Source organism: Podarcis melisellensis (genome assembly GCF_964234715.1).
Source record: "Podarcis melisellensis genome assembly, chromosome: 2".
NCBI lineage: Eukaryota > Metazoa > Chordata > Lepidosauria > Squamata > Lacertidae > Podarcis > Podarcis melisellensis.
The window spans coordinates 103,576,033-103,599,460 of record NC_138529.1 but is presented as its reverse complement, the minus strand read 5'-3'; the positions used below and the strand labels follow the sequence as shown (position 1 = coordinate 103,599,460).

The window sequence follows — 23,428 nt, the reverse complement described above, 5'->3', positions numbered from 1 at the left end:
CAGCCGGTGGGGAAGCCCTTGTTGTGGGTCACCTCACGCCCAGCTGCCACTCACTGCGCTGCTGCAGAAGGGAGCTGGAGGTGATGTAGCCAGCACTGGTCCACCCATAAGCTGGAAGAAGAATCAAAACACGCATTGCGCTTTGCATAGATCCACCCAACCCATATTTCCAGCCTCGGTGTAAAAGGTAAAGGTGAAGGTACCCCTGCCCGTACGGGCCAGTCGTGTCCGACTCTGGGGTTGCGTGCTCATCTCGCTCTAGAGGTCGTGAGCCGGTGCTGTCCGAAGACACATCCGGGTCACGTGGCCAGCGTGACAAAGCTGCTCTGGCGAGCCAGCACCAGCGCAGCACACGGAAACGCCGTTTACCTTCCCGCTATAAAGCGGTCCCTATTTACCTACTTGCACTTAAGGGTGCTTTCGAACTGCTAGGTGGGCAGGAGCTGGGACAGAACGGCGGGAGCTCACCCCGCCGCGGGGATTTGAACCGCCAACCATACGATCGGCAAGTCCTAGGCACTGAGGTTTAGGTGGAAATCTGAGCTGTTTCTGCAACTATCTTCCTAGGATCACGCTGGTTCTCCATGCTTTCCAATCTACATAGACACCATTAGGATGGAGCGCGTTGGTTATGTCTGTTGCCTGCTTGACGAACCTCTTCTGCCAGCAAGACCTTGAATCCTATGCACTAAATAAGTCACCTCCTCCCCCCTCCCTGCTTCCTTGGCAACCCCTTGACTGCATTCTCCTGCAGGCATTATGAACAGGAATGACACCCAGAAAAGTACGCTTGTTGGCTTCTCCCCAGGCTCTGGCCCACCCTTCTTCCAAAGGGCCAAGGAACAAGCTGGACCAAAGCGGGGATCCATCGAAACCAGCATCCCGTCCTGGCAGATACCGCTGAGACATGCGCGAGCGAAGCATGGAAGCAACAGCACTTCTGCAGGGGCCGATATCTCTGAATATGGATGTTTTTTTACCTAATACAGTGGTACCTCAGGTTACAGACGCTTCAGGTTACAGGCACTTACAGACTCCGCTAACCCAGAAATAGTACCTCAGGTTAAGAACTTTACCTCAGGATGAGAACAGAAAACACACGGCGGCAGCAGGAGGCCCCATTCGCTAAAGTGGTACCTCAGGTTAAGAACAGTTTCAGGTTAAGAACGGACCTCCGGAACGAATTAAGTTCTTAACCCGAGGAACCACTGTATGGCTAATCATCATGGATAAGTGTATCCTCCTCAAATCCACCCAGTGAGTTTTTAAAGGTAAAACAAAACAGAACAAAACAACCACCTCCAAGAGGCAGATGCAAGAAAGCCCTTAGTGCCCATGCAGTTTCTTTAGTTGCATATCTAACATATATTCTGAGATGCTTCTCTTTCTAAAAGTCTGTGACAGTCAAAAAGGGATACAATAGATAGTAGCAGGGCCTAATAAAAAGGAATAAGCTAGTTTGGTCTGTGAAAAATCCACGGGGTTTCTGTTCTGAAGGCAGCCCTGTTCAGGGAAGTTTTTAATATGTGACATTTTAGTGTATCTTTCATCTTTGTTGGAAGCCAGCCAGAGTGGCTGGGGAAACCCAGCCAGATGGGCGGGGTACAAATAAATTATTATTATTATTATTATTATTATTATTATTATTATTATTATTATTCCAACTTTGAAACTGCCTGCTGGAAGCTCTTCTGCGGCATATGCAGGCGACAGGGAATAAGAGAAATCCGACTCAACATCAGGAAGACCTTTCTGCTGGTAAGAGCTGTTTGACAGTGGAACAGACTCCCTGGGAAGGTTGTGGACTCTCCTTCCTTGAAGGTTTTTAAGCAGAGGCTGGGTGGCCATCTGCCACGGATGCTTCAGCTGAGATTCCTGCATTGCAGAGGGTTGGACTTGATGCCCCTTGGGGTCCCTTCCAACTCTAGAATTATTATTATTATTATTATTATTATTATTATTATTATTATTATTAATAATAATAATACCCTGCCCATCTGGCTGGGTTTCCCCAGCCACTCTGGGCGGCTTCCAACAGAATATGAAAATACAATAGTATATTAAACATTAAAAGCTTCCCTAAACAGGGCTGCCTTCAGATGTCCCTTTGACATCTGGTGGGAGGGCATTCCACAGGGCAGGTGCCACTACTTAGAAGGCCCTCTGCCTGGTTCCCTGTAACTTGGCTTCTCGCAGGGAGGGAACCGCCAGAAGGCCCTCAGAGCTGGACCTCAGTGTCTGGGCAGAACGATGGGGGTGGAGACGCTCCTTCAAGTATACTGGACCGAGGCCGTTTAGGGGTTTAAAGGTCAGCACCAACACTTTGAACTGTGCTCGGAAACGTACTGGGAGCCAGTGTAGGTCTTTCAAGATTCTACGATCTTGCCTTCAGGACAATCTTCAGCTGAGCAACATTCCTGCTTTCTCAAGGCTCTTTCGCACTTTATGTTACATTTTCTCAGCAGCTCAGCAAAGGGGGGGGGGGTTTGAATACAACCTGAAAAGACTTGAAGCCAACTAGGAACAATAGCTTTCCCAAGCTGGTCCTCTGCCAGCTTTCTTGCCAATGCCTGGCAATGGAGTTGGGCTCAGCCTCCCACTGCTGGGGAGGTAAAGCTATTCTGTCAAACTCCTCTTTCAAGCAGCAAACGGGAGCTGTGGCCTCACAGCGGCGGCAGCAGGAACAATAGGAACAGCTAGCCTCTCTGCGGGGGGTGGGAATCCTGCTAGCACAAGAGCTCGCCACAATGAGCTACAGCAGCCAGAAGGGTGCTCTCGCTGTTCTATAAAGAATTGGGTGCGGGTTTTGTTTGCTTGCTTGAATTTTAAGAAAAACCCTCCTCCCGTACAACAGGAAGAGCAGGCAAGCAGAACTGAGGCAAAGATGGGAAACATGTGGCCCTCCACTGCCCTTAGAGCACATCTATCACCCCGGCCATTGGCCAGGCTCACTGGGGCTGATGGGAAACCAGGAAGCTGCCTTATTAGGTAAGTGAGAGAGGGAGAGAGAGAATCGCTGGTTGGCCACCAGGCAATGGCTTTTTCCACCTGACCTGCCCCACTGTCCAGCTCTAGGAGCATTCGCAAGGGAACTACTTCCGGAGGAGAGAGACTCTGTTTGCCAACAAAGATGGCTGGTTTCACCTGGGCTGCCCCACCTCCAGCCCAAGGAGCTTTCAGAAGGGAGATGCTGCCACAGGAGTCATGTGGATATGGGTTTTAATGAGCTGAACAGTGGTAGATATTGGGGTGTGCAGGGGATGTGCATGAACTTAGTGCTTAGTTTGTGTTTTTGGCTGCTGTTTTATTCATGTTGTTAACAGGGCCGTCTTAAGTATATATGTGGTGCAAAGATCCCTCCGATGCCCCCCTCCCCTTCCTTGCTGGCAGCTTTGCGGGGCTGGAGGAGGCGGGCAGCAGCTGGAGGGTGGCTCCTCTGGTGGGGAAGAGGTGGAGCCTCTGGGCATGGCACTGCTTCAGCGAGGCGGGCAAGGGCAGTGAGCTGATGCCAGGAGGCAGTGAGTCCAGCCTCCGCTTCTTCCCTGGCACCCTCCAGAACTTGGCGCCACTTGCCTCTATGGGCAAGACGCTCCTCGTTGTTAATATTGTTTTATAGCTCATAAGGGCTGTATTGCTTGTTCATCACATGGTGCAACTTTTGCTTTAATTGTGATGTTTAGCTTATTTTTCAGTTGCTGCTCTGTTAGCGGTGTTGCCTCACTGGCGATCTGTTAATTATCCCGTATGTTTTATGCTGTATTTTTGATGGGCTTTTACATTCTATCATGTTATTATTATTATTATATTTATTTATTTATTATTTTATTCCGTGAACCGCCCCAAGATCTCTTGATGAAGATCAGTTAAATAAATAAAATAATGAATGAATATTGTGTGTATTGTGTTGATGAAGATCAGTTAAATAAATAAATAAATAAGGAATGAATGAATGAATATTGTATGTAAGTCGCCTTGGGATTTGAATGAAAAGCAACGAAAAAAACAAAACAAATCAAAAATACCAAATCGGACTGTCCGTCATCCGGCTCAGTCTGCCCACACTGGTTGGCAGAAGCTCTCCAGGATTTCAGAAAGGGGTCTCTAGAGGCCTACCTGGAGATGTCGAGGATTGAACCTGGGACCTTCTGAATGCAAAGCAGATTCTCTACCGCTGAGCCACGGAACCTTCCCTGGACCACAGGTTCCACATCCCTGACTTAGGACATCCCCCTAGCCTAGCATCACGAGGACCAGCTTCTTTCTGTCCACATCGATCTGCATGCACACAGAGAGGGAAACGAAGCGAAGCCCTCGTTTCTGAAGGCAAAAGGCTCTGGAGGGTGGCTGCTGGATGATCTCGCAGCTGTCCTGTTCATGAACGGGGAAGAGATGAACAATTCTCTAAACGGGAGAAATTCACAAGCTGCCGACCCTCATTTAGCTCAGCTGTGCCAGGGGGGGAAAGCCTTAACCCGTGAACCTCTCCCACGGGGACCCACTTAGCACCAGGCTTTATGTGTTGGGGTCAGCCGCTGCCACAGGCAAAAAACAAACAAGAGCAGCTGGAGTGGAGTTTAATGTTTGGAAAGATGGGCTGCGTTAACAGGCCTGCAGTTTTTCTCCACACCGTGGCTGAGACCAGCGAGGTAGGGCCCACGGGCCAGCTGCAAGCGTTTCGAGACAGAGGTTCGCCCAGGTCAGCCATCTCTCCATGAGCTCGTCCTCCAACATCTGAATAAATATTAACAGGAAGAAAGCCTCTGTTCAGGTGATCAGGTTCAGACAGCACCAGAAAACCTGCTTTCTGGGCTTGCAGAATTTCCCCTGCAGGGCTCTGAGCTGGAAGCGAAAGTAAGGATAGCGACTCCGGTGGGAACTCCGACACCCAGAGAGAGGCGCCAAATAGAAGATTCTCCTCTTGCGAACTCCACATGGTATACGAGGGGAGACTCTCCCGCAGGTCAGCCCCACTTAGGTGCAACAATTCCCCCCAGCACTGGCCAGGTAGCTCTCATAGTTCTCCTCGCAGCGTCGGACGCAGCGGCAGAAATAGCTAGGGTCAGCAATGGCCTCCAGGAGGTCTGTTTGAACCAGGCAGATGTTGTACAGCTCGGAGGTAGGGGTCGTGCGGAGACAGCTGCTTCCTCGCCCTGTGAACACCTGCCGGGTAAAAGAAGAGAAAGCCAAAATTCTGAGGCCGTGGATGTGACAGAGGAGCCCAAAGAAGGTGGCAACAGAAGAACAAGCTGCCAGCCAGCCCACCCCTCTCCTCTTTTACTCTGGGTGGCAACATGTCTCCTTGGGTGAGACAGAGAGGTGTTGGACCTCAAGGATAACCTGGAAGCCCCTTCTCTTCAGAAGCCTGACAGTCTGGATGCCACAAAATTGGAGACGGTCCAGCCCAAGGAACGGGAAACAGACTAAGGCTCTTAGAACACAAGTAGTAATGGCAGAGGGTGCCACTGAGCGTGTGCAGAGTGGCACCCCCTCAATACGGAGAAGTAAGAGGCTACCTGCCTATGATGAGGGGTTAGGAGGCAGGAATTCCAGAAGAGAGCCTGTGGCTTCCAGCAGGCCTGAGCCCTCATTAGAAAGTGAGGCTGGCTAGGACAACAGCAGGGAAAGGGAACTTTTGGCCTCTCGGACACTATTTCCTCCAGCAAGCATTCAGTCAAGAGAGGGTCAAACATGCCAACAAATACATCACGAGCGGCTCAAGTCCCGGGATATCAAGAGTGGCCTTTGGGCTGCAAGCTATGGCTCAAACTTGTATGGTGGGGGGGGGGGCAACGACGGCGATGACTTTGTAGTAACTTGCTTTGGGTTCCCTCTCACTGGAAGGAGTTCTGCAAGCCACTCTTCCTGAAAGCACTCCTTGTGGAAGATGCAGAATGGCGAAGCCCTTCAAATGCATTGGCTCTCGGCTTGCGTGGCAGCAGGGTCCTCTCCTGCCCTGATCTGCATATAGACTACTCCTAAGGAACAGGTGGTGCTGTGGGTTAAACCACAGAGCTTAGGATTTGCCGATCAGAAGGTCGGTGGTTTGAATCCCCGCAATGGGGTGAGCTCCAGTTGCTTGGTCCCTAGCCAACCTAGCAGTTTGAATGCCAAAGTGCAAGTAGATAAATAGGTACTGCTCCGGCGGGAAGATAAACGGCGTTTCTGTGCGCTGTTCTGGTTCGCCAGAAGCGGCTTAGTCATGCTGGCCACATGACCCGGAAGCTGTACGCCGGCTCCCTCGGCCAGTAAAGCGAGATGAGCGCTGCAACCCCAGTCGGTCATAACTGGACCTAATGGTCAGGGGTCCCTTTACCTTTACCTTTAAGGAAAACACAGAACGTTGTTCCCTGTATAATCTTCAATCTTGGTTCATGTCCTTACTGAACAGCACCTAAAGTGGCCTGATCTATAGGAGCTTCAGGTTGCAGAAGGGGAAATTGGACCGACATCCCCTCTCCTGTCGGAGCCCTTGACTGAAAACATGCACAGGCCCCCAGTCCTCCCTTCTGCGCTGCTATGAAATGCATCGCAGCCCTCTCTTGCCCTGAATCTAGCAGGCCACCTCCAGGAAGCAAAGAGCAGACCAAAAAACTATAGCCAGAGGAGAGCAAGCTGGAGCACGTTTGTTATTACAGTCATTATTATCTGCCGCATTTTTACACTAAGGTGTCTCAAAGCGACTTGCACAATAAAAACAGAAATAGCCCAGACGAGAAAACCGGCGATAAAAATAGCAACGGCCAGAAATAAAGGAATGTGATCCATGCACTGAAGAGGAAAAAGCGGGATCAGGATTGAGGCTGACCTGCAACTGGCCTCTGAAGCCAACAGATTTGATCAGGAGTCTGCAGAAGCGCCAAAGGTCACCTCCACAGCGTTCTCTCTAAATATAATTTGGCCCAGGGTCATGCGGCCAGGGGTGGATGAGGAACTGCTGCCCTGCTCAGCAAAACAGGGGCTCAAACGTTCTGCAGATAGGGCAGAGGCGGTACTGGGAGCTCCTCGCCTCTAGTGCAAAGAGCTCTTTGCGTTAACTGATCGGCTATTAAGTCCTGAATGCAAAGGAAGGAAACTTCCTTTATTTCCAAAACGGAGGGGCAGATAGCATCCCTTCCCATGCGCAGCAGAGAACCCCAGGAGGCCATTGTCATGACTGGACTCCAGCAGGAACCAATTAACCTTTCTGCCCAGCCATTCCTCATTCTGCCAGCCCAGCCGGTGCCAGTGCATTCCCTCCCATGCCCTCTTGGGAGGGCACACTCTCAGTCATGCACAAAGAGAGCTGCCACAATGGCCAGATCCTTCCCACTCCTCTCCCCAGAATCTCACTTCTGAGCATGCTCCTTTGGGGAAGCTGCCCTTTAAGCACAGAGGGCTGTGAATGAGCTTCAGACCACTTGGAGGCAGGATGCTGGGCTACGGCAGGCAACAGGGATGACTCACACCAGCAAGAGCAGGCAGCACGCACCTGCCGTTCTGTGCCAGCAAAGTCTCCTCTGCTCACCTGTGGTTTAAACAGGCAGCTGGCTTATCCCTTCCACCCTCTTCTGCATCTCCTCTGGGGCTGCCCAAGGGTTTCCCCTGACCAAGCTAGGCGTTTGGAAGGCAGCTCTGCCATCTAAGGGCGGCACAGGGTTTCAGAGGTGGCTGTCAGATAAGCATGTCTTCGCTCTGCCTCAAAGCTCTGGCCGCAATCCTTCACCGGCCCAGTCTAGCCCACCTCCCAGGGTTGTCGTGAGGATAAGAGAATTATAAAGAGGATATGATCTGATAAGTGGGGTGTTTTTTGTTTGTTTCTACACTGGAATATTTTAGAGCAATGATCCATGGCAACGATACCCGAGGGTGGATGATGGTGTCGGCATCGTTCAGGCGAATGTTGTCATCGATACAGATATGGTGGGTGCTTGTGTCGTGAGGGTCGATCCAAAGGGGCTTCCCTCCTCGGCTGGAGAACTGGTTCCTGGCCCACCTGGAACACACACACACACACACACACACACACACACACACAGAGAGAGAGAGAGAGAGAGAGAGAGAGAGAGAGAGAGAGAGAGGATCAGAACTCCTATGGGGATTTTTCCTAGGTTGCTGAAGCGAGAGTCTGAAATGAATCTTAGCAAAGACCCCACCAATGCAACGAATGGAAACGAGAAGGCAAGAAATGTATTGCATGCAGTGATCATAAGGGTCAAGCTGGCCTATTCTTTCTGCATACAAATACCAACTCAATTAATACATCTATTCTTATCCTACACAATTTATTCTGCTTTCACGGTTCAGCATTTGAGAAGATTTAGATGACTTTTGACAAGGAATGAGATGATAAAAAAAAGAAAAGGTTCAGGTCGATGGCGGACAGGGACTAAGAGCCAAAAAAGATGGATAGAAGTTGCGTTGGCTGTTTGCGATCCAGCTCTTCGCCACGGGAACCTCCCATTTCAGAGCTCTCTCGTGAGAATACAAAAATATTTCCAAGCTCCTGTGCAAAAGAAACCTGCTTCTTCAAAATCATATTTGAAAAGCTTCTTAGGCTACCACCACAGGACCCTGCATGGGAGGGGAAACTGCGAACAGGGATGCATAATTCTCAGTGCAGGACTTCACATGCAATGGGAGCTGTTTGTGCTCCATGTACCACAGAACAGAACCCAGAGAAAAGGGTGCAGGAAGGGCCGCCAGTGTCTGATGAAGGGCTCAGGCAGGGCAAGCCTTCCAGTACTCAAAACAAATAGATGCTCAAGTATTACAACTGGGTTGTGCTCAGCTTTGTCTGGCTACATTGCCAGATGGCCCAAGAGTCCATCTTTTCTAGATCACAAAACTAACAGGTTTGCTCAAAGCTTCCGGTGGCTCAGGCTGCATGTCAAAGCAAGAGAGTTATTCCCAACAGAACTACCTGAATTTAGCACAGTCCATTCCCTGCCTCTCCTTTTTTTTCTGGTATAGGACAAGATGAGCCCTCAGTCCTAATCTCAGCAGCAGAATACGGCAGAGTCAGGTGGATCTTAAAGAACCAATGGTGACTTTAAACAATTGTTCTCAGGTATCTTGGCAGATGTGAGCTCAGTAAGGGAGAGGTGGCGAACCTATGGACCTCCAGACGTCGTTGGACTACAGTTTCCATCAGGCCCACTTAACATGGCCTTTGATCAGGGATCATGGGAGTTGGGAGTCCAAAAGCATCAGATTCTCTATCCTGGCAGTAAACGAAAGGAAGAGGCAAGCAAACATGTCTCAGCCCTGCAGGAATGTCAGGATGGAGACAGGGGAAAAGGGAGGAATCACTTTCTTTCTTCTTCTTCTTCTTAATAATAATAATAATAATAATAATCCTATCATCATCATTATAATTATCATTATTATTAGGATTTCTACCCACCATCTTTCTCCAAAGGAGCCCAGAGTGGCAAATGTATTGGGTAAAATTCAACTAAGCGCTAAGTGTGTGCATGCAACAAAAGTCTCCTTGTGCACCGAGACTTCCCCCCAACCCTACTTCTCTATGCTCATTAAACCTGCTCTGGGTTTTCCTCCAACCTGCCAGAGCAGATTTAGGGGCACAGGTGTGTGGGGGCGGGGCGGGGAGTCCCATTGCACGAGGGGACCTTGATCCATGCATGCAGCAACTTAGCTGAAACCCGCCCTACAATACTAATGCAATTAAAACTTCTAAAAACATTGGACGCTCAAACATACCCTAATTTATACCAGCCGTCCCCTACCTGATGCTCTACAACTGTTCCGGATGACAACCCCCACAGTCCCAGCCAGGATTATCAGGGATAATGGGAGTTATAGTTCAACAGCATCGGGCGCCACATTGGGAAGGCTGTTTTAGACCACAGTCATTTGCCTGGCTCAGAAGCGACTGTCACATGAGGCCAGGACACAATAAATTTGTGTGCTGGTGGGGCAATTAAAAAAGTCTGGCCAAGCTGGGGTTTTTTGAAAGCCACTATAAACGAATCACCGACATCACCCTAAGTAAAAGCACAGCAGTCGCCACAGGCTAAGAAGCAAGCCGCCATTCTTATTCCTCACCAGTCAAAGTGATCCTGGAAGCCGCAAAGGCCTTCCCTGGAGCTGAAGTAGAGGTACAGTTTCCTCTCGCCATCTTCACTGGAGAGCCGCCCTGCTCCCTGCGTCAACACCACCTTTCGCTTGCTGCAACGTATCGTTCCAGGACTGATGTCCACCGGCAGCTGCCATAGCGTGGCGGGGAGGAGGGGGTGTGTGAAAAAAGCAAATGAAACACAGATCACGCTCCTGTCAAGCTCTCAGCAGCAAACTTGAAGTCATCAAAGCAGAGCATTGTGTGAACTGAGAAGAGGAATCACCCTGAACTGAGGATCAAGGGCGTTGCACTGGCGGAGGAAGGTGGGTGTGGGGGGTGCGGTGCGCACCGGGTGCCAGCCGTGAGGGCGGGTGACATTGCAGCGCCACCCACCCCGCTCGCTGTGCAGGCGGCGGGCTGCTAGGGACAACGCTGCTGAGGGCGGCTAATGGCACCCCCCCCAACGCTCGCTGTGCAGGCAGCTAGCCACACCCCCACGGGGCGGCTAGCCCTGCCCCTGCCCCAGGTGCCAGGGCAGGTAGCTCCGCCCCTGGGGCATTGCCCCACCTGGATGCAGAAGGGGGCTGTCCCACCAAATGGATTAAGGCCTCCTTCAGCCTTCCCCAACCTAGTGCCCCTGTTTTGGACTACAACTCCCATCAGCCCCCACCAATTTTGCCAACGGTTAGGATGCCGTGAGTTGGAGTTCAACAACATTGGGCACTCGGCTTGGCTACTTCCGTGTGACCAGCAGAAAGTTTCTCGACTTGCGTGTGAATGTGTTGCATGTTAAACCTGGAGCTGAAATGGATGTCAGGGCCAAGCGGTCTTTAGAATTCCCTTTCTCATAGCCGGATGCCTATGGGAAGTAGGGAATGAGAGCAACAGCCTGTTGTGTGCTACCAATATCTGATCCTGTTCCTGGGTATGGATCTCAACTGCAACAGCTGGAGAACCCATGCAGTATAATGGACAGCAAACTCTATTGCAGAGATCTGGGTGGAAACGTCCACTCAGTCATGAAATTTACACAGGGCAGCTTTGGGCCGGTCCCTCACCATTAGCCGAACCTACCTCACAAGTATGAAAATGGGATCGTCTCCTGAGTGCAATGGAGGAATGGTGAGATAGAAATGTAATACATTAAGTAATAAATATAATTGCATAACCATCAAACATCCCCTAACAGATCACAAAGGTTGCCATAGCTGAATTCTCTCGGCAGCTGGCAGTGTACCAGAACTGATGGATGTGGCAAAAGTTCAGTCCTTAACAACACTGAAATTGACTCACATTTAATTCCAATTATAAAGGAAGGCTTTTAGCGGTGTCAAAATATTTATTTGGTCCTCTCAAATGCCACTAAGCATCAACGGATGGCAGAATTTGTCTCTTTTCATGCATCAAATGCCTTCTGTCTAAGCAGAGAGCCAGCATGGTCCAATCTTGTGGACAGTGTTTTGGACTTCAATCAAATGCCGCCTTAGTCACCATTTTGGCAAGCTCATTGTTGTTTGCTTCAGTTTCTCATCTGTAAAATGGGAACATTAAGTGCCCCAAGCTCCACAAGGAGTACCAGCTAAAGTCTGCAGCGCTCTACCCATCAAACCTAGCTAAATAAAATAGAGCCTAGGATTCAGAGAAATGTGGCAAATGGAGGATGCACAGGTGCTTAAGAATGGAAAGGTAGGTACAGGGCCCCATAGCAAGGGCACAGAAAGCACTGCAAGCTAGAAACAGACCACCTCAAGATCATTTAAGTCATAACCAGGCTTTCCCCAGTTCCTGAATATTTAGCCCATTATTCAGAAGCTTCACTTTGGAAGTACAGAGACCAAAAACCTGCTATTTTTAATGACAGCTGAATTCCTCCAGGATTCCAGCAAAGCCACCAGGATTCTTCACTTTCAGACAAGATATTGCAATGTATAATGTTGGCAGCCTTGGTCCCCAAAGCGCAAAGGAGAGTCCCTATCAAATCCAAAGCTCCACACCTCCAGTATTATATTCATTTCTTATCGGGCAGCCTAATTAAATAATGCCAGATTTAATTTTGGCTGGCTACCCTTCAGAGAGAGGAAGCAATCAGCTGTGAGCTTGGCAGGATTTCCTAGAGGAGGGAAGAAGAAGAAGAAGAAGAAGAAGAAGAAGAAGAAGAAGAAGAAGAGGAGGAGGAGGAGGAGGAGGAGGAGGAGGAGGAGGAGTTTGGACTTGATATCCTGCCTTTCACTCCCATTAAGGGGTGTAGAATCAGGTAGTCTTAGCCTGCATCTGATAGGATGCCAACAGAGACTCCTAAAGCCTGCTGAGGGGCTGCATGGAAGGCCATGACCTGGGAAACCAGGGTTCAAATCCCCACTCAGCCATGAAGCTCATCGGGTGGCCTTGGGCCACTCACTGCCTCTGAGGTTAACCTACCCCACAGGGTTGTTGTAGGGATAAAGGAGGACAAGGAGAACCAAGTATGCCACCTTGAGCTCCTTGGTGGGATAAGGTAAGGTAAAGGGGCCCCTGACCATTAGGTCCAGTCATGACCGACTCTGGGGTTGCGGCGCTCATCTCGCTTTACTGGCCGAGGGAGCCAGCGTACAGCTTCTGGGTCATGTGCCCAGCATGACTAAGCCGCTTCTGGCAAACAAGAGCAGCGCACGGAAACTCTGTTTACCTTCCTGCCAGAGTGGTACCTATTTATCTACTTGCACTTTGACGTGCTTTCGAACTGCTAGGTTGGCAGGAGCAGGGACCGAGCAACGGGAGCTCACCCCGTCGCGGGGATTTGAACCACCGACCTTCTGATCGGCAAGTTCTAAGCTCTACGGGTTAAACCACAGCGCCACCAGCGTCCTCCTTTGGTGGGATACAAAGGCAATAAATTAAAAGGTGTCTTCAGCGGAAAGGCGTCTAGAATACTGAACAAACAAATAAGGCAGAAGGCACTGGGATCAAAGAGCCTCAGCCAAGCTTGCTGGGCTTGTGGAAAAGGCAGGTCATGACTAAAGCAGCAATAGCAATGGAGGAATACATAGAATTATAGAATTGTCAAGTTGGAAAGGACCCCAAGCATCACCTAGTCCAACCCCCTGCAATGCAGGAATCTAAAATGTCCATAAAGGACCCCTGACCATTAGGTCCAGTCATGGCCAACCCTGGGGTTGCGGTGCTCATCTCGCTTTATTGGCCGAGGGAGCTGGCGTACAGCTTCCGGGTCATGTGGCCAGCATGACTAAGCCGCTTCTGGTGAACCAGAGCCGTGCACAGAAATGCCGTTTACCTTCCCACTGGAGCGGTACCTATTTATCTACTTGCACTTTGAGGTGCCTTTGAACTGCTAGGTTGGCAGGAGCAGGGCCCGAGCAATGGGAGCTCACCCCGTCACTGGGATTCGAACCGCCGACCTTCTGATTGGCAAGTCCTAGGCTCTTTGGTTTAACCCACAGCGCCACCCACGTCCCTAAAATATCCATAACAGATGCTTAAAAACCTCCAAGGAAGGAGAGTCCACAGCCTCCTGAGGGACATTATCCCAGGATGCTCTTTTTCTGCCCACTCACCGAGACGTCCTGCAGCGCAGGGAAGTGGGGGTGCTCCCCCTCCAGGGCGCAGCGCACTGCCGTCAGGACGCGAGCCAAGTCCGTGCCAAAGGTGCGGAAGACGACGGCAAAGTGCCTCCCTTCCCGGCGCAGGCTCTCCACGAGGCGGAAGAAGGAAGGCAGCACCAAGTGGTAGCGCTTGCCCCGCTGGCCGGGGATGGAGAGCAGCGGGTGAGGCGGCCCCTGCCACTCCAGAAGTTGCAGGTGGCGCTTGTGAAGATCGCGGAACTTCCGCCCGGGGGGCGTGTCCGTGAATCGGGTATTGCGGCCGTACTGGGAGTAAAAACTCACTGCGCCCGGGCAGGGAGGGAGCAACGAGGGGGACTCGCTCAGCCACTGCCACTTGCCTGTAAGGAAAGAGGAAGGAGGTGAGTTGAGGGCAGCGGTCCGCAAACTTTTTCTTTTTTAAAAAAATCATTTTTATTAAGTTTTCCATTTTAACAATCCAATCAAATCACATTAAATACAGTGGTACCTCGGGTTACATACGCTTCAGGTTACATATGCTTCAGGTTACAGACTTCGCTAACCCAGAAATAGTGCTTCAGGTAAAGAACTTTGCTTCAGGATGAGAACAGAAATCGTTCAGCAGCGGCATGGCGGCAGCAGGAGGCCCCAATAGCTAAAGTGGTGCTTCAGGTTAAGAACAGTTTCAGGTTAAGTACGGACTTCCAGAACGAATTAAGTACTTAACCCGAGGTACCACTGCATTCCAAATTATACATATACATATCAAATAATCCAAATATTCTGCCAAATTATAAAATTTTTATTGGGACTTCCCATGCTTCAAGTTTGGGAGGCGAACTTGAGGTCAGCAAACTTTTTCAGCAGGAGGCTGGTCCACTGTCCGGACTAGTATTTTGAAGAAGAAAAAATGAACAAATTCCTATGCCCCACAAATAACCCAGAGATGCATTTTAAATAAAAGGACACATTCTACTCATGTAGAAACACCAGGCAGGCCCCACAAATAACCCAGAGATGCATTTTAAATAAAAGCACACATTCTACTCATGTAAAAACATGCTGATTCCTGGACCATCCGCGGGCCGGATTTAGAAGGCAATTGAGCTGGATCCGGCCCTGGGGCCTTAGTTTGCCTACCCATGGTTTAGGGTCTAAAGGAAGGAAGAACTCTCTCTCTCTTCCATTGATGGGCTCACACTCTGTCGTGGGCCCTTAGTCCCAGCACAGCTTCACTTACACCTTCAGAGCCAACTCAAAGCCTGGGAAGGGGACAGAGCTTGCCAACAGAAAATCTGCTTGTCATGCAGAAGGCTCCAGCATCTCATAGGAAAATAAGAGCCTGCTGGATCAGACCAATGGCCCCCCTGGTCCAGCATCCTGTTCTCACAGTGGCCAACCAGGTGCAGGATTCGAGCACTCTCCCCTCTCGCAGAATCTCAGAGTTTGGCTGGGAAAGACTCCCTGCACAAAATCCTGGAACTCCACTGCCAGTGCCTAGAATGCACAGAGCTCAGTGTGTAGAGTGCACTAAATAAGGACCTCCTTTACAGCAACCTTTGCCAGCCCGGTGCCCTCCAGATGTTTTGGTCTACAATGCTCATCGAGGCTAGCTAGCACATCCTAATGGGAATTGGGAGTCCAAAACACCTGGAGGGCACTAGGTTGGCAAAGGCTGCTACAGTGTTTCTGCAACAGCCTTTTATTGAATAAAGGTAAAGGTAAAGGGACCCCTGACCATTAGGTCCAGTCGCGGACGACTCTGGGGTTGCAGCACTCATCTTGCTTTATTGGCCGAGGGAGCCAGCATACAGCTTCTGGATCATGTGGCCAGCATGACTAAGCCGCTTCTGGCGAACCAGAGCAGCGCACGGAAATGCCGTTTACCTTCCCGCCGGAGGGGTACCTATTTATCTACTTGCACTTTGACGTGCTTTCGAACTGCTAGGTTGGCAGGAACAGGGACCGAGCAAAGGAGCTCACCCCGTCGTGGGGATTCGAACCGCCGACCTTCTGATTGGCAAGTCCTAGGCTCTGGGGTTTAACCCACGGCGCCATCTGCATCCCATTTTTATTTAATACCTTTTTTTAAAAAAAAAGTGGGGGATTGGTGGAAGGAAGAGAACAATGCGCAGTGAAGTAGAATACAAATCTCTCACGCAAGTGGCGACAGTTCAGACAGAGGGCACCTGAAGTCAAACAGCTTAGCTCAGTACATGTTAATTTTAACTTCTTGGTGCTCCCGCATGTGTGCGAGAGAGAGTTGGCAGGCGGCTTAAACCTAATTCTGAAGAGACCAACAATATGTAAATGTGCCTGGGCGAGATACAGGATGCAACAGCTCCTTTGATACGGTTCCCTTTGCACAAAACAAAAGAGCCTGATCTATAAGGAGATTTGGCTCGTGGGCGGCATAATAGCACACGGTGCTGTCTTGCAGCAGAGCGCCAGGCTAGTAGTCTCTTGGTCCAGATCCAAAAAGCCGAGGATGTAGGCAAGTTAGCCTTGAGCCTGGGATGAGATACAATGGGCAGGACTGCCCTGTTTGCTTTCCAATGCTAATGCTGAGAGGGAGTGCAAGTGGAGGTGTCATGAGAGGGTGGGTGGCTACTTCCAGTCCATTTTTAACCCATCTTCCCACCTCGCTGTCCAACCCCTTTTTCCTCTGTGGTATGCAGAGTACAGGTTGGGAGCTTGCCAGAAAGATGGCAGTACCAACTCAAGGTGGGGGGAAAGCAAGGCAATCATAAAAAGATGCCGAAGAAAAGTTTTTTTCTTTACAAAAACACTCAATTTTCTATCATTATGTATAATGCATCTGGAAGGCTCTCTTAAAAGACAAAAGAAACCCAACAAGCGACGCTTGCTGCCTCTGATGAACAGGACATCATACTTGAAAATGCGTTAGGCAGAATAATAGAAAACTGGGAGTGCATTTGTAAATAGATTAATATTATTTTCTTCAACAGCTGGTGAGGGTTGTCATTTTTTGGTTTTGGTGGTTTGCTTGCAAACTTTTTAAATATCTAAAAAACAGGGTGGTGGTGGTAAATTTTTATTCTGAAAGTATGGCCCAGAGAAAAAAGTTTGAGAATCACTGCACTATAATAATAATAATAATTTATTATTTGTACCCCGCCCATCTGCCTGGGCTTCCCCAGCCACTCTGGGCGGCTTCCAACAAAGATTAAAAATACATTAAAATGTCACACATTAAAAACTTCCTTGAACAGGGCTGCCTTCAGATGTCTAGATGTGAATTAGCACAACGGGGGCTTCCCCCAGCCCCACCTTCTCCCCACAGAACAGCACGTGGGGGTAGGAGAGGGGAGACTGCTCCATCAGACAAGGAGAGATGCTTGTGCTAACAGAGCAATCTCCTTAGCCCTACATTAAATTATCCCCCAGGCTTCTGCCTCCTTCCCTACACACCCCTTGGCCATACTGTGTTTCTCTGCATCACCTATCCTGAAAATCAAAAATGATTAAAAAAACCACAAGCAATTCTTATTTCTTGCAGTTTCATCCAGCCATTGAACTTAAGTTTTATGTCACAGGAACTGGAATTTCAGCTGCTCGCATGGTCTTACCTGTGGGGTCGATTTTCCCCCAGGTGACAGTACTCAGGAAATAGTTTAGAGCAGCTCTGGGGTCCTGACCGGTGACAGCATCAGACACTACGATAGTGTTGTTTAAGTCTATGTGTAGAACCAGCTTCCGTTTCTTAGGGCTTAAGATCACCCCGGAAAGAGGGACTAAGCTGGTGGTAGTTCTTGGCTGCTGGCAGTCCATTTCTTCATCTTCTTCTCTTTGGGCAGACTGGCCACGTTGCCCTTCTGCACAGCTGAGATTGGTGACCTGGTTCTCCTCTGCAGAATTTCTTACACCATTCCCAAGACCATCAGTCTCAGAACAAGATTTTCTTTTCATCAAGCTGGAACTACCGGAGACAGACTGTGTACCAACTGTTCCAGGAGCCATCTCTGTACATATGGCCATCAGCTTGGGTTTCAAATCGTTCGGATCCGTGTTGGAAATATCATCTCCTGCGGTGCAGCTGCCAGAGAGATCTCTCTCCCTTGAAGCCGTTGGGTCACTCATGGGCTGGGATGAATTAGGAGGGAGATGCCGCCTCAGGCTCAACTGTAGGGACAAGAGGAGTAAATGGTCACTATTTTCCCCTATGTCATTCAATGTGAAGCAGAAGCTTATACAGTGGTACCTGAGGTTACATACGATTCAGGTTACAGAGTCCGCTAACCCAGAAATAGTGCTTCAGGTTAAGAACTTTGTTTCAGGATGAGAACAGAAATCGTGCTCCGGTGGCGCGGCAGCAGCAGGAGGCCCCATTAGCTAAAGTGGTGCTTCAGGTTAAGAACAGTTTCAGGTTAAGAACAGACCTCCAGAACAAATTAAGTTCTTAACCCGAGGTACCACTGTATAATTAGATCCAGGTTCACTCAGCTATAAAGCCCACTACATGGACTTTCTACTGCTCAGCATGGTGAAATGTTGAGACTGAGGCATTGTGGGAATAAAACAGTGCTCTGATCAACTTCATAATCTGCACCCTCAATATCCTCTGAGCTAATTTGTGCCATTTCTTTTTATAGATGGGCGATTGAAGCAGAAAAAATGTTTACTTTCCCTAGACCACCCCAGCGAAAGCCAATCCACAAATTTGACAAAGCTATCATAATGCGGAGAAAGTGTATTGACTTCCTAAGGTTTGCATGTGTGAGAAGAAACCGGCAAGAAAGTGCATTGAAAGATTTGCATTTATAGAAACCTGCCTCTAACTGATCAATAACTGAGCTGGTTCTGAACTCTAGTTTTAGGAAGGAACATAGGAAGCTGCCTTATACCCAAGTCAGACAACTGCTCCCTCTAGCTCAAGATGATCAACAATGACTGGCGGTGGCTTCCCAAGGTTTTCAGACAGAAGCAATTCCCAGCTCACCCTGGAGATGCTGGGGACTGAATCTGGGAACTTGTGCACTCAAAACACATGCTCTGCCATTGAGAAATGGCCCTTCCTCTCACGTGGTTTTTTAGATCACACATGCAACCTACTCCCTTATCTATTCACTAAAATAAATATGGTTTCTCATCTGTCAAGCTGAATCCAACACTTTACCCACCAGATGCTGTCAATTCTGGAACTAGAACACCGCAGAGACTCCAGCATACAAGGACTGACCAGGATACACCCAGCACCTTAGATTCACCTGATCTTTCTCCTACGGTTCTTTATGTCCCTATTTCAAACTGCCCAAGCACTAATTCCCACTATACCTTGCTCATCTGTTTCCTCTCCTACCTGATGTGTTGGTGTACACTCACTCTGTCCCACATAAGCAGACAACCATAAGCAACAGCTTGCAGATATTCCATAGCCACCCGCTCACAAACAAAAGGAAGAACTTTGCATAACTGAACTTACGCAAATCATTGTCACAAGATGTGTGGGAAACAATTAGCAGAGAGAGAGGTTCTTAAAAAAAGGATTAGATTAGCTGCTGCCCGACATATGAAGGTAGAGTCTACCACTCAGAGTCTACTACTTGCCACAATTTAACATGGAACCTCAGCATTCAGGGCACATTTGTATGCAAGAATGTTCAGAGATCTTCTCTATGTGTATTTCTGATCACCACATGCAGGAGACAATGGGGAGTCTACTTCCCATTCTTCCTGCTTCTCAGTTTTCCAGAAGCAAAACAAGATAGCCAGTTGGAGAAGACTTGATCCAAAAAAGGCAATGCAACTGATGTTTTTATTTCCACCTCTGGCAAATGCATTTCATACAATATGTAAGGAGGACTGTTATTCCACATCAAAGGCAAAACAGAACCACCAAATATTTTCTTGCAAGAATCAGAAGCTAAATATTCTACTCTGTTCTTTACTCCTACACAAACCCGCCTTAGCTTAAAAACCAAGCAAATTAACCAGACTTGCGCAAGGCTGGCCAGCAGTTCCACTGTGCTTAACGGCACTTGTTGCTTTCAAGCCAGCTCCTGAACCCTAAGGCTGCCTTCTTTCATGTACACACCTTAATGTGGGAATAAAGCTCACCGAACACAGGTGAGCGGATCTGCAACAAGGTAAACCCGTACTGCAAGGCTGGCGATTACCAGTTTGGTGAGTCCTGCATGTCCGCCCACACAAGTCACAGAATCATAGATTTGCAGAGTTGGAAGGGACCACAAGGGTCATCTAGTCCAACCGCCTGCAGTGCAGGAACCTTGTTGTCCAACATGGGGCTCGAATCCACAACCCCGAGATTAAGAATCTCATGCTCTTAATAACACTATACAAATTTATACAATACAGTGGTACCTCGGGTTAAGTACTTAATTCATTCCGGAGGGCTGTTCTTAACCTGAAACTGTTCTTAACCTGAAGCACCACTTTAGCTAATGGGGCCTCCTGTTGCCACCGGGCCGCCGGAGCACGATTTCTCTTCTCATCCTGAAGCAAAGTTTTTAACCCGCGGTACTATTTCTGGGTTAGCGGAGTCTGTAACCTGAAGCGTATGTAACCCGAGGTACCACGGTAATGTATGGGAATATCGCATATTGCCATTTGTGTGTGTGCATATTTTCGCTTTTATATGTATCTTGTTGTTTTTCTCCCTCTCACTTTTCCTTTTTTCCCCTGTATCACTTGATTTCTTTTAACTGAAATCACCTTAATTATATATAGAGAGTGAGTGAGTGTGTCTCATGCCCTACCAGCGGAGCTACCCCTCAGGCATGGCAGCAGTTTTCTTAAGCTTCTTATTTCCTCCAGCCTGACCTTAACTGCCTCTAACCCTCTCACGGCATCCCCCTCTTAGCCACCATCACAGGATCCCTCGCCCCAGGGACCCTCTCTCCACACCCAGCCCCGGACCCCCAAGGGTCGGGGGGAGAGGGCAAGTGGGTCCATGAGGCTCGTCCTCTCCCATGGGACCTCTGGTGGGAGGGCGAGGGGTGGGCGAGGGGTGCCCTTCCCCCTCCTCCTTCCCAGCCCTGATCCAGCCACGTGACCCAGTCCCGACAGAAACCACCAACAACCGCCATCCCCACCAGCAGCGCTCCCCTCCCCCTCCCCCACCCGCCCCTTCCTCTCCACCGTTACCAAGATACCGCCGCTGCCCGGCGTCCCACTTCCGCTCCGCCGCCTCCGGCATGTAACCATAGAGGGGTTTTTTCGCTCGGCGCCTAGAGACGCCTCTTCCTCCCCTTTTGCGTTTCCTCGTTGCGCTTACGGAGGCTGCGGCGCCCCCTGGCGACCGGACTCCGTTTTCCGCTCAAGTTTGCCGACTGCTGTTCATTGTGGCTGGTTGGTTTTTGCCGTTCGAGTGGCTGCTGCGTTGGCTTTGGCACTGGCACGTTGCGAGTTTGATAAGAAAGAAACGACGCTTGGTTTTACACGTGTGCAGCGGATTGAGGAAACCCAGCCAGATGGGCGGGGCTATAAATAATAAATTATTATTATTATTATTATTAATAATAATACCGCTCCACTTAAATGAAATAATAATAAGACTTAAGAAAAAGGGGGAAAACACCGCTCCACTTCGGTAGGGAGATGAGCGTTTTTAATCACCACTCGCGTATCTGTTTTTGAACCCCCTGCAAACAGAAAGCTAGCCCATCACGCACAAACACTTCTAGCTTTAAGTTGCTTCTTGCTGTGGTGCTAGCTTTCTATTTGCAGGGAGGTGTTTGAACAAAAGGGAACGTTCAAAAACAGAATGCCCTACAATCAGAAGAGCCCCTATTCATCAGGAGCATCTGTGGGTTCCCAGATGTTGTTGGACTACAACTCCCATCATCCCTAAGCTCTGGCCTTGCTAGCTAGGCATGATGGGAGTTGTAGTTCAACAACCTCTGGGGACCTACAGGTTGAGAAAGGCTGGTTTAGACAAATAATTTTCAAAGGATTGATCCAACAAACCAATCGTTAAACATGACAACACTACTAAATGCAAGATCTCCGGAAGGAAGTCAGTTGGAATGAACTGACTTGAGGAGCTGGATCAGGCCAATGGCCCAACTATTGCAGCGGCCAGTTCTCCACGTGGCCACCCAGATCCCTGTCGGAAAGCCTTAAACATGACCTGAAGGCATGCGCACTCCACCTGCCCCGCTCCCCGCTGTGGTTTCCAGCATTTGGTCTCAGAAGCATTACAGTACTGCCCCTTAGTGCGGAGGCAGAGAATAGTCATGATGGCTAATAGCCATGGATATTCGTCGCCATGAATTTGTGTACTCTCTTAAAGCCATTTAAGTGAGTGACCGTCGCTGCCTCCTATGGGAACGAGATTAACTAATCTGATGAACTACAGTTGATTCAATCATTTCAGAACTTTCCTGCCTGAAATACAATTAGAAGCCAAGGACTCACAAGATAATGTCTAGATAAACTCTCCCTATGCCCAATAGCAGGGATGTGGGTGGCGCTGTGGGTTAAACCACAGAGCCTAGGACTTGCCGATCAGAAAGTCAGAGGTTCGAATCCCCGCGATGGGGTGAGCTCCCGTTGCTCGGCCCCTGCTCCTGCCAACCTAGCAGTTCGAAAGCACATCAAAGTGCAAGTAGATAAATAGGTACCACTCCGGCGGGAAGGTAAACAGTGCTTCCATGCGCTGCTCTGGTTCGCCAGAAGCGGCTTAGTCATGCTGGCCACATGACCCAGAAGCTGTACACCAGCTCCCTCGACCAATAAAGTGAGATGAGCGCCGCAACCCCAGAGTCAGCCACGACTGGACCTAATGGTCAGGGGTCCCTTTACCTTTACCCAAGCCCAATAACAGGTGGGATGAAAACATCATAGGCAGAGTGTGAAGTTGCAGTTATCACAACCTCCCAATAACAACAACAAAAAAAGGGGAAAGAGGAAAGGAAAAAAATCTCTGCAATGTAGTTTGCATAACAGGCAAATCAAAGATAATCATGCAAATTAAGTGTGCTTTTGGAGCAGCATACTTCATTTGCCTAATTTCTGGGAAATACTTCATTCCTTCTCCTACCAACCAACAATCTGAAACAGTGACAGGAGAAGCAAAAAGTGTTTGCCTGTTTGCATTGTTCAGGAAGCAAGCTTTTCTCAGAGAGCATTTATTTTAAGGGTATATATGCTGCCCATCAATAAATATTAGTTTCGGGGTGGTCAGTAAGGGTCCTTCTGTCCACTGCTCCTCTTTGTTCATCCCTAGAGGATCCCTGTTACAGCTTTGGGTGTATTTACTTTAGTAATGTGCTGGGCATTTCATGGAACACAGGAATGAAACCATCTCTATGGAATATCAGCTTGCTCTTTGTTTATGTTGGCACCCTTCTGTCTCGAGAGGCAATGGCATGCACAGCTGGGGGTGAAGTCAAATCACTGCGAGTACCAAATTGGCCTCCCCGGGGCGCAAGCCTGGGCAGTGTATAAGGAGGTCCTGGGATTCCCAGACTGTTAGGTTGTGGGTGAACATATCATACAAGACAGCGATTCTTCAAACAGCCCTTGTTTATTCACAGGCCAGAACAGAACTGAACTGAAGGGTTCAGCCAGCCTGCTTATATAGAGCTCCACTAGAACGCAACAGTAACCACTTTCTGTAACTATCCAATCACTGAATGTCACTTTCAATCCCTTATTTGCATAGGTGGAGCTGAGTGAAAACTATCTACAGTATCACCCTGCTGGCCCAGGGTGAGAACTTCAGTACATAACACAGACGACCATACCAGCCTCACTAATAATAATAATAATAATAATAATAATAATAATAATAATAATAATATTTTATTTATATCCCGCCCTCCCCAGCCAA

General features: G+C 49.0%; 1 protein-coding gene across 1 annotated transcript; it reads right to left on the bottom strand.

The window, feature by feature from the left end:
* Window positions 1-4,559: 4,559 nt before the first annotated feature.
* On the bottom strand, window positions 4,560-20,943 carry LOC309364814 (uncharacterized protein). Its single transcript, XM_081902741.1, has 6 exons — window positions 20,740-20,943; window positions 17,205-17,757; window positions 13,609-13,994; window positions 10,045-10,205; window positions 7,840-7,972; window positions 4,560-5,160 (listed from the first exon to the last, which is right to left on the bottom strand). Exons 1-6 carry the CDS (start codon window positions 20,797-20,799, stop codon window positions 4,972-4,974), a joined length of 1,482 nt encoding a protein of 493 aa, XP_081758867.1. The 5' UTR covers window positions 20,800-20,943; the 3' UTR covers window positions 4,560-4,971.
* Between the last annotated feature and the right edge of the window lie 2,485 nt (window positions 20,944-23,428).